This window comes from Sciurus vulgaris (genome assembly GCF_902686455.1).
Source record: "Sciurus vulgaris genome assembly, chromosome: 11".
Classification (NCBI taxonomy): domain Eukaryota; kingdom Metazoa; phylum Chordata; class Mammalia; order Rodentia; family Sciuridae; genus Sciurus; species Sciurus vulgaris.
The window spans coordinates 27,082,052-27,092,281 of record NC_136472.1 but is presented as its reverse complement, the minus strand read 5'-3'; the positions used below and the strand labels follow the sequence as shown (position 1 = coordinate 27,092,281).

Genomic DNA, 10,230 nt, shown 5'->3' with positions numbered 1-10,230 from the left:
AATATGGTCCTTGGAGCCCCCCGCCCACTTCTCCACATTGCCCGCCTAAATGCCTCCTCCGGAGAGACAGCAAAACTGTCCTCGACTTGTGGCTCCCCCGCCTCCGTAAGTGGGTGCTGGAATGCATTAGTTCCGTTTATCCAGATACTCGAATCCCTTGTGGGCCTCCAGAATCCTAGGTTCGTATTGTTCTTGGACAGAGTTTGTCCTTACACCTACTCCCAAATTCCCCGTCCTGTGTATCAGTGAGGTCTGATTCCAGATTCTTTCCTAAGAGTAAACTTGGAAGTCCATGACTGTTTCCGGGGGGAGTTGAAATAAAGACGCTCACTTCCGGCGGAGGGAGGCGTTTTGATCCGGGATGGAGGAGGAGGGAGCGGTTCTCTCGAGGGGAAAGACTCTGCAGCCGGGTGAGTGACTTGCCATGCCTGCGGCCCTCAGCCCTGGCCTAGATCACCACCGCGTTCTAGAGTCGACTCTCTCCCCGCCAGTCCAGTGCTTTGGAGCCTGAGATCCTCCTCCGGCGTCCTCATGGCCGCTTGGAGACTAAGGGTCCTCAAACGTCTCAGGGAACACCTTAGCGCCCTTGTTTCTCCCTCAGACTCGCGGAGCATGTGGTTTCCTCCCGCACGGTTCCCCATGCCCGCGTGGCCCGCTTCCTCATTGCTTTCTTGACTCTGCAGTTCCGGAGCCGTCCCTGGACCCCGAATCGGGATGGAGACCATCTGGAGAAAATTGTGCTCAGTGCCACAAAGACTACCCGCCTTGGCCGAGCAAGGCCATTCTCGCTCTGAAGAGCCTTCCCTGGGGCTTGGCCGTGGGTCCCTCACTCGCCAAGGAACAGCGTTTGGGGGTCTGGTGTGTCGGGGAACCCCTACAGCCGGGACTGCACTGGGGGCCGCTGGAAGAAGAGTCTGTCTCCGAGAAGGGCGAGGAAGTGAAACGACAGCAGGAGAAGGTATTGAAGAATGGGGCGACTGAAAATTGGGGAGAGATTTAGTCATTTCCCGACAGCCCTCCAGTTTGTTAGAAGCAGGGTATTTTAAGCGATTGGAGATGGTTTTGTACCTTCTGAGCAAGGCTCTCCCTCAACCGTAGTAGTTAAAGATTCAAGGTGTACAAAGTTGTTAAAAGCTAGATTCATGTCAGCAGCGAACCAAGGGCAAGAGCTAAGGTTATTGGAATTCATCCCAACCTTGTCACCTAGCTAGCCAAATACATACGGCCTTTAACTCATCTGTAAAAGAAAGCAGTGGCTTTCTTCAGGATTATTTGGAGGACTGGATGAAATAGTGCAGTGCAGTGAATGGTTTAAGTTCGTAAGTACTATTTAAAAATTGATGTTCCTTTTACCACTTTTTCAGTTTAGTACTCACTGGAAGTTAGAAATGTGTTCACTTCATAATTTTTCACACCCTTGGGAGGGAAGTAGGGGAATACTATGGTTTTTATAAACTGAAGAGTCAGCTCTTAGATGCAGAGGCAGCACCTAAATCTGCTAACCTTACAGGAACTTCATCTTAGATTTGTCCTAAGAGAGGTTTCATCTAGTTTTGGTTCCTCCTTTCCCCACCAGGCTTCCTCAAACACTGTGAGAAGGACTCTTATTGGTTTATTTCAGGATCTGTCACTGGACCCATGGGGGGCAGTGTGTGTGTGTGAGCAGAGTTCAGGCTGGACCAGGTAAGTTACAGAAGCGTATATTCTGAATGTGCTCCTTTGAGACTTTCTTTTAAGGCTTGAGATAGAGTCTAAAGCTATCTATAATCCCCTAAAATATCCCCAGGGATATTTTCTAGTGTGTTTTCCAAAGGCATGGTGTGTCTTTTAGGACTCAGACTTCCTGAGAGCTGGGGCTGTCGGGGAAGGCCACTTGTAAAGAATCTGCTGAGCTAGCTCTTGATCTGCTTTGCAGTTTGGTTGCAGCGGGGCAAACTGGAGAGTGAGGGGAACGTGGCCCCAGTTCAGATCAACGAGGAGGCTTCCACCTGCAGGTGTACCAGGTTGTGCTTGCCAGGCTTTGAGCTGCTATTGTGGCCCCGGCCGCCTTCAGAAGGCCGAAGCCCCACACAGCCCAGACTCAGAGGAGGAGGCAGCTGAAGACATGGTGGCAGAAGTGGAGGTCTAATATACAACAAGAGTGGCCTCCCCTGCAGAGGATGCAGCAGGACTCTTGCACAGGTATGTGTCAAATAAGCCTGCTCTCCAATTATCATCAAACAACCTGTGACAAGACAAAGCAGATGAGAGTTCAGTGTAATGAAAGAGAGGACTATAGTTGTGGTAAGCTTAAGAAAATATGGTTTAAAGCCAGACCCAGTGTGTGCATGCTGTAATCCCGAAATCAGGAGGCTGAGGCAGGCTGATGCAAGTCAAGGCCAGCCTCAGTAACTTAGTGAGGCTCTAAGTAATTTTAGCAAGACCCTGGCTCAAAATAAAAAATAAAAAGGACCAGGGAAACTGGGTGTGGTGGCACACACCTGCAATCCCAGTGACTCAGGAGGCGGAGGCAGGAGGATCAAAACCAGCCTCAGCAAACATGAGGCACTAAGCAACTCAGTGAGACTCTGTCTCTAAATAAAACACAAAATAGGACTGGGCATGTGGCTCAGTGGTAAAGTACCTCTGGGTTCAATCCCCAAAGTGGATCTTGTAGTGTGGGATGAGAATGTGGGGCTTGATTAGGATTGGGTAAAAACCATGACAAAATAGTTTAGGAATGGCAGATACTACAAGACTAGAATTTTCAGGCAAGTGGTATAGATGGAGTCTTGGACTGTGTCATTTGATGCTTCGTTTTGAGCATGACAGGTCTTTTTCTGTAATGAACAATAAAACATTGTAATTTTTATCTTTCTAAGAACCTCCTGGAATAATAAGGCCATATTGATGAAAACAGTAAGCTACATACAAAGTTTCCAGTTTCTCAAGTTTCTTCTCTCTGGGGTGCAGGCAGGAATTCTTTTTGTTTTACAGATAAGCCCAGGTGGGGATATTGGGGTCTTGTGTCACATCCCTAGTGTATGTCCCCAGGTGAGAACAGGTAGGACACTGTTGTTCCCAGGAGTACTTCCCCAGAGGCATCTGACTGAATAGGAAAAGAGTATAAAGCTCATGCTCCAGGGAAGGGATTGGTGTGATTGATCCACCGAAGTTCAGGGGCGGGAGAAAAGCCTATAATTCCCTGTTAGTGTTGTCTTCTACCAAGTTCAGTTAATGCTAGCACTCCATCTCTCATTTCATAGATCTTGACCATCAGTCACCCCATAGCATCCAGGCAGAGAATGTGGTGAGCTCTGAACCTAGGTCCAAAGCCCAGGATCAGCCTTCCAAGAATAGCCAGCCTCTTGGCCTGCTGCTTCAGGACGGCAGTGTGGATGAGGAGTGCCTGCTCCAGGCACGGACGCCACCTGAACCTCAGAGCAGCTCGGCTGCCCAGCAGGGCACAGAGAGTGGCGAACCTGAACCTCAGATAGGCTACGCTGCCCAGATGGACCCAAAGAACTGTGAAGCCGATTCATCACCTTCTGCCAGGGGCACCGAGCTGCGTGCCTGTCTGGCCAAGAAGTTATGTGGTCCCAGTGATCAGTGCCCACCCCGAGCAAAGACCTCAGAGCCCGGGGCCCAGCATTTTCCTACACTCTTATGGAGCCCTCCTGGCCCCGCTGGAAACTCCCCAAAGCAGGGGCGACGGTACCGGTGTGGGGAGTGTGGAAAGGCATTCCTGCAGCTGTGCCATCTGAAGAAGCACGCGTTCGTGCACACAGGCCACAAGCCCTTCCTGTGTACTGAGTGTGGCAAGAGCTACAGTTCAGAGGAAAGCTCAAAGCCCATGTGCTGGGCCACCGTGGAGTGCGACCTTCCCCTGTCCGCAGTGTGACAAGGCCTATGGCACCCGGCGAGGACCTCAGAGAGGCACCAGGTGGTACATTCCAGGTGCCCGGCCCTTTGCATGTGACCAGTGGGCAAGGCCTCGCCCGCACGGCCATCGCGGCGACTGCATCGCAGACCCACCAGGTGCCAGCTGCCACTGCCCCATGCCCATGCCCTGTATGTGGGAGGCTCTGGCCAACCAGGGCTCCCTGCGGAACCACATGAGGCTCCACACATGGGAAAGCCCTTCCTGTGCCCACACTGTGGCCGGGCGTTCCGCCAGCGGGGCAACCTGCATGGGCACTTGCGGCTGCACACTGGGGAGCGCCCCTATCGCTGCCCACACTGTGCGGATGCCTTCCCCCAGCTGCCTGAACTGCGGCGCCACCTCATCTCCCACACTGGGGAGGCACACCTCTGCCCTGTGTGTGGCAAGGCCCTCCGAGACCCACATACCCTTCGTGCTCATGAGCGCCTGCACTCAGGGGAGAGGCCTTTCCCATGTCCCCAGTGTGGCCGTGCTTACACGCTGGCCACCAAGCTGCGGCGCCACCTCAAATCCCACCTGGCAGACAAGCCCTACCGCTGCCCCACCTGTGGCATGGGCTACACCCTCCCCCAAAGCCTCAAGCGGCACCAACTTAGTCATCAGCCTGGGCCACCCTCCAGTCCCCACTCTATGCCTCCTGCTGCTTCTGAGCCCACCGTGGTGCTCTTGCAGACTGAGCCAGAGCTACTGGACACACGCAGACCAAGTGAAGCATCTCCAGCCAGGGATGTTGTTGAGGTCACCATTTCAGAGAGCCAGGACCCTAGCCCCAGCCTGGTGCTGATCCATAAGGACATGGACTTTAGTGCCTGGGCAGAGGTGGTGGAGGTAGAGACAGGTACCTGACATGTGGTCTCTCTCCTGACAGCTCTCCATAAAGTCTGTTTCTAGCTCTATGCTTCTGCATCTTCTTTCTTTTTTGGGTTGCTGGTAGGGACAGAAGTCTCAGGATGGCCCTTCCTGCTATGAACAGCCCCGAACTATTTCAACACTGCCAGATAAAACCTGGGTACGGATCCTTTACTGACTTCCAGGAGAGCTTGCCCTGCCTCCTCCCCTAGGAACACCAGGGACAGTTGTTCTGTAAGCCTCATTGAAGTGACCCCACCCAGTGGGACAGTCAGTGGTTGGCAGTGCTCCTGACCCACTGGGTGTTTGCCAGGGTAGTTACGCCCATCAAACTCCCTTAGGGACAAGCACTTCCATTTGGAATCAATTCGAATGGCTTCCAAGAGTTGAAAGATAGCTCACCTCGCAGCCCACATGTCACAGTCTCTGTAGTTCAGTCTTAGGTAATTTTGACAGCTTTTCATACCACCTAAGCCCTAAGTTGGTTCTCATTCTGTGCTAAAGGACACCAAATTGCTTGGGAGCAAGTTAGGGTCAGATTTGTGCCCCTTCTATGTACCCTGACTCAGCCCGATGGAGGGAAGGGAGTGAGGAATTCAGGTGTTTCATCTGCTGTGGGCTTGGACTACAGTAGGTACGGGGGACACAGCTATGAACAAGACAGAGTGAAATGCCCTTTAACGTTCACAAGCCACCACCAGGTCAGGAATGGGGGCCAGCAATCATCAGGTAGGAGTTAATGGGGGTATCGCTGGGTGCTGTGGTGTGTTAATGGGACCATTTTAGCCCAGCCTGAGGCACCAGGGCTAAGAAGGAACACTCTCCCCTTACTGTGAACCAGTGCTTTATGTAAGTATGAAGCAACTGTGACAGGTAGCATCATGATTCTTGTTTTATAGATCAGGAAACAAGTAAAAACCCCTTGAGGATTCTGTCCCAGGATCACAAAGTTTCTAGTGGTTGAGATTCATGTCCACCTGGTCCCTACCCCACTAGAATTAGGCTTTTAATCCCCGCACTCCAGGGTCCCCTGCTCACCACGACCTGGATGAGTAGGTGTTTGGAGAAGGGGATGCAATCCTACAGTGAGGGGACAGGGGTGGTCTCAGAAGACAACTTAAGTAGAGACCTGAACAACCCAGGAGTGAGTCAAGTGGACATTTAGGAGCAGCTGGAATCCAAGCAGAGAGCACAGTGGAGTGAGGACAGGGGCCGTATAGGCTGGGGTAGTTAATCTGGAGGATATGTTCTCTGGGAGGTCCAAGTGACAATGAAAAGAACCAGTGGGTAAGGTACAAGCCTGGGAAGAAAAACTGGTTCAGAGGGAGAGGCATGGGGTCACTAGCAAGTAGGTGGTCACTGAAGCTGTGGGAACAGAAGATCCAGAGGTGGGGAGGGGGCACAGGCCCAAAGCCAACATGGCCCAGCCCATCAGGTTCAACTAGAAGAAGAAGGCTCATGAGGGTAGTCTGAAGATTAGCATCCAACATAAGACACACTTGCAAAGTGTGTCAGTACAGCTAAGGGCACAGTGCTTCAACAAGGGGGAAGTGGTCTGCAATGCTGCTGCTGCCGAAAGGGCTGAGATTTGTGGACATCGCCAGGGAGCTGAGAGTATTTGGAAGCCACATTGACTTGCTTTGCTCTGAGGAACAGTGGGAGGCAAGACAGGAATCATAAACATTCTTTTTTGCACGTGTATTACTGGCATTTGAACCCAGCGGAACTCCACTGAGATACAAACCTGGCCCTTTAAAATTTTTTTGAGACCTGGCCTTCCTAAGTTGCGGAGGCTGGCCTTAAACTGGGAATCCTCCTGCCTCAGCCTCCTGAGTAGCTGAGATTACAGGTGTACACCACTGCATGCCCTATTGGGAAGCACATATGCTCTTTCATCTTTCTACTGTCCTACATTTTGTGGAAAGGTGTTGCGATCTCTGATTCATAGATGAGGAAACTGAGGTTCAAAGAGGGTAACAGGCCAAGGTTACATGATCAATAAGAGGTGCAGCCAGGATTCAAATGTGGATTATTCTGTGGCTTCCCAGAACTTAATTGCAATGCCATAACCAGCCCCATGTCTTCCAGTTTGCCATTGACGTTAACCCAGGTCCCACCCAATCTGAGTAACTTTTTGGCAAAGCATAAATCTGAAGTTGTCCAAAAGGAAGGAGGACTTCAGGAAATGGTGGCAATCTGTGGAGAGAAAAGCCTCATCTTCCAAAACTTGAGAGACCACTTACAAGATTAATTTTTAGGCTGGGTGTGAGGGCACTCAGCAACTCAGTGAGACCCTGACTCTAAATAAAATACAAAAAAGGGCTTGGGATGTGGTTCAGTGGTTAAGCACCCCTGGGTTCAGTCCCTGGTACCAAAAAGACTAATTTTTAGTCAGTCGACCTTGTTTCTTAGAGCCTGCCCAAGTACTTTTTTTTTTTTCTAACATTTTTAGTTATAGATGGACACAATATATTTATTTTATTCATTTATTTTAATGTGGTGCTGAGGATTGAACCCAGTGCCTCACACAAGCTCTGCCACCGAGCTGCAGGCCCAGCTTCCAAGTTCTTTTCTAGCATCATTGCTGGGTACAGCACAGTATGCCTGTAATCCTAGAGACTTGAGAGGCTGAAGCAGAAGAACCGCAAGGTCAAGGCCAGCATTGGCAACAAGGCAAAACCCTGTCTTAAAATTTAAAAAAGGACTGGGGATAGGCACAGTGGCGTGGCGCAGGCCTGTAATCCTAGCAGCTCAGGAGGCTGAGGCAGGAGGATCACAAGTTCAAAGCCAGTTCCAGCAAAATAATACAAGTGCTAGAGGGCTGTGGTTGTGGCTCAGTGGAAGAGCACTTGCCTAGCATGTGTGAGGCACTGGGTTTGATTCTCAGCACCACATATAAATAAATAAATATCCATGGACAAAAATTATTTAAAAAAGAAAAAAGGGCTAGGGATGGGGCTCAGTGGCTAAGTGCCCATGGGTTCCATCCCTGGTTAAAAAAAAAAAAAAAAAAATCACAATGACCACTACTATGCTACTATGTATAATTTTAAAAGTTTTAAAAAATGAGAATATAACCATATAACACTTATAAAATTAAATATTTTATATAATCAAATATATAATCTACATCAAAATGTTATTCCCCCCTCTCTCTTTTGGTGTTGAGATGGGGTCTCACTATATTGCACAAATTGGGCTCAAATGATCCTCAAGCTTCAGCCTAAGTAGCCAAGACTACTGTGCACACCATCACAACCAGACATTTAAGCATTCTTGTTTGTACAGAAAATGTCTTTTTACAGTTTTTGTTAAAAAAAAAACTAAACCAATCATGCTGATTCTATTTGCTTTCTGAACCCTTGGTTGTTAGGTCTCTCATACATTCCTGTTGTTCTGAAGAGTCTCTCTTATCCCACCCTTTTATTTCCATGTCAGGAGTTTGTCAGAGAAATGGGTCATTTGTCCTATTGAATGTCCCTCATATGTTGAAATCCTAACATATAAATGTTAGGATTGTGGTGGTCTCTAACTTTTTCCTTTACCTTCTGTATTGCATGTAAACTAGTGTTTAAAGCTAGAGTTTTTATTAAATTAATAGTCACAGTTTTAGGAAGAACCTTCACAGGTAGCATTGTGTATTTCGTTATATCATATCATGTAATAATGCTGTTTATTAGGCTGGGAATGTAGCTCAGTGGTAAGAGTGCTTACCTAGCATGCACGAGACCTTGGGTGCAATCCTCAGTACTGCAAGAAACAAAAACAAATAAATAATGCTGTCTATGGAGTGCTCATTATGTGGCAGGCATGGTGATACTTAACATGTGTTGGAAGGGTTAGTTTTTATTTCATACCATAAACTTAATTCTGTAATGACCTAGACTTGAAGAGAGATAAAGAATATATGGAATCTAATTGCAGCAAGCAAGAACACAAAGATCCCAGGGTATGAGGGCTAGAGGATGCTCTTCTCAGAGACAAAAGGAATAGTTGGGGATAAGATAAAACACAAAATTAAATTAGGGAGAATGGCCTAGATTCTTCTCCCTGGTCTTTTTATTCTTGCATCCAAAGCACCCCATGGCTTCCACAGGATTCATGCCATCTTTCACCCTGCAGAAGAGCACATGCTTGCCATCTAACTGATCAGTCTTAGCTGTGCAGATGACAACTTGGGAACCATTTGGTGGAGCCAGCAGTTGCCATGGACAAGATGTCAGAACTCCTATTCTTCAGAATGAAGTTTCCATCAGCCAACTTCTCCCCCTAGATTTACCGCCAGTGCTATTATGGTGTGTAAATTCATCACCCTGACACACAAACCCAGGAATAAATCTGGGAAAGCAGGAACCCTTATAACCAAATCTCATTTTCCCAGTGGTTAGAGAACTGAAGTTTCCTGCTTTGGAACATTGTTTTCAAACAGTTGCAGAAGATACCAGCTCAAGAACTTACCCATCAATGGCCATGTTGAAGTACAAAGAGAAGCTGGCCATTGTTAGGGACTGAATGTTTGTGCACCACCCCGCTGCATTCAGGGCTGGGGGGCGGCTTTGGGATGTGATTAGATCATGAGTTGGAGCCCTCTGAATGGAACCAGCACCATAATAAGAAAAGGCATGGGAGAGATGCTCTCTGTTCTCCATCACATGAGGACACAGTGAGAGGACAGCTGTCCAAGAACCAGGGAGTGGGCCCTCACCAGACCCTGGATCTGCCGCCTCCTTGACTTCAAACCTGCAGAACTGTGAGAAATCAACACTTGCTGCTTAAGCCATTAGTCTATGATAATTTGTTAAGGCAGCCTGAGCATGCCACATACTCACCAAGCTCTTAAGAGTCTGCAAAGAGGCAGAAATGATCCCACTGAAGTATCTCAACAGCAGCCTTTTGAGGTGGATATTATTTTAGTTCTGATTTTTTGGATGACAAACCAGGGCATGACCAAACCAGTGCTCTCAAAGTTCTGATTGCAAGAGAAAAAGGGGCAGTCATCAGCTCCACCTCCTTCTTGTCCCCCCGCCCACCTTGTCTTTTGTGTTTCCCCCTATTCTCCCTCTCCAGGGCTGGCCCACGCTGGTTCTGGGAGAAGGAGGCCATCTGGGATCACCTGCTTCAAGGTGATCTCTCCACTTCTCAGAGGTCCTGCTCACTTTCCTTACTTCATATGTAATTTTTAAATGAATTAGTGTTGTGACCTGCTAAATTCGTAGAAAAGGTTTAATGTCATTTATCAACAGGGAACAGACATTAAAACCACAATGAGCCACATCTATCCATCTATCGGAATGGTTCCTACAAAATGAAGGAAAGAGGAGCATCGCTAAGGATACTAAGCCACTGGACTCTGACCCACCTGGTGGGAGTGTAAAATGGTACAACCCCTGGGACAGTTTTTTTTGTCCTAGGGACTTAAGTAAATCATACGCCTACCTTATGACCCAGCACATACCCTC

General features: G+C 48.6%; 1 protein-coding gene and 1 long non-coding RNA gene across 2 annotated transcripts; one reads left to right on the top strand and one right to left on the bottom strand.

The window, feature by feature from the left end:
* The first annotated feature begins 118 nt into the window (after window positions 1–118).
* ZNF408 (zinc finger protein 408) lies at window positions 119–2,188 on the top strand. Its single transcript, XM_079105324.1, has 4 exons — window positions 119–410; window positions 684–958; window positions 1,622–1,683; window positions 1,995–2,188. The coding sequence occupies exons 1-4, from the start codon at window positions 362–364 to the stop codon at window positions 2,098–2,100; spliced, it is 492 nt and encodes a 163-aa protein (XP_078961450.1). The 5' UTR covers window positions 119–361; the 3' UTR covers window positions 2,101–2,188.
* A 4,728-nt stretch (window positions 2,189–6,916) lies between these two features.
* LOC306638753 lies at window positions 6,917–10,036 on the bottom strand. Its single transcript, XR_013757551.1, has 2 exons — window positions 9,601–10,036; window positions 6,917–8,521 (listed from the first exon to the last, which is right to left on the bottom strand). It is a non-coding gene; the product is annotated as an uncharacterized lncRNA (long non-coding RNA).
* Window positions 10,037–10,230: the final 194 nt, after the last annotated feature.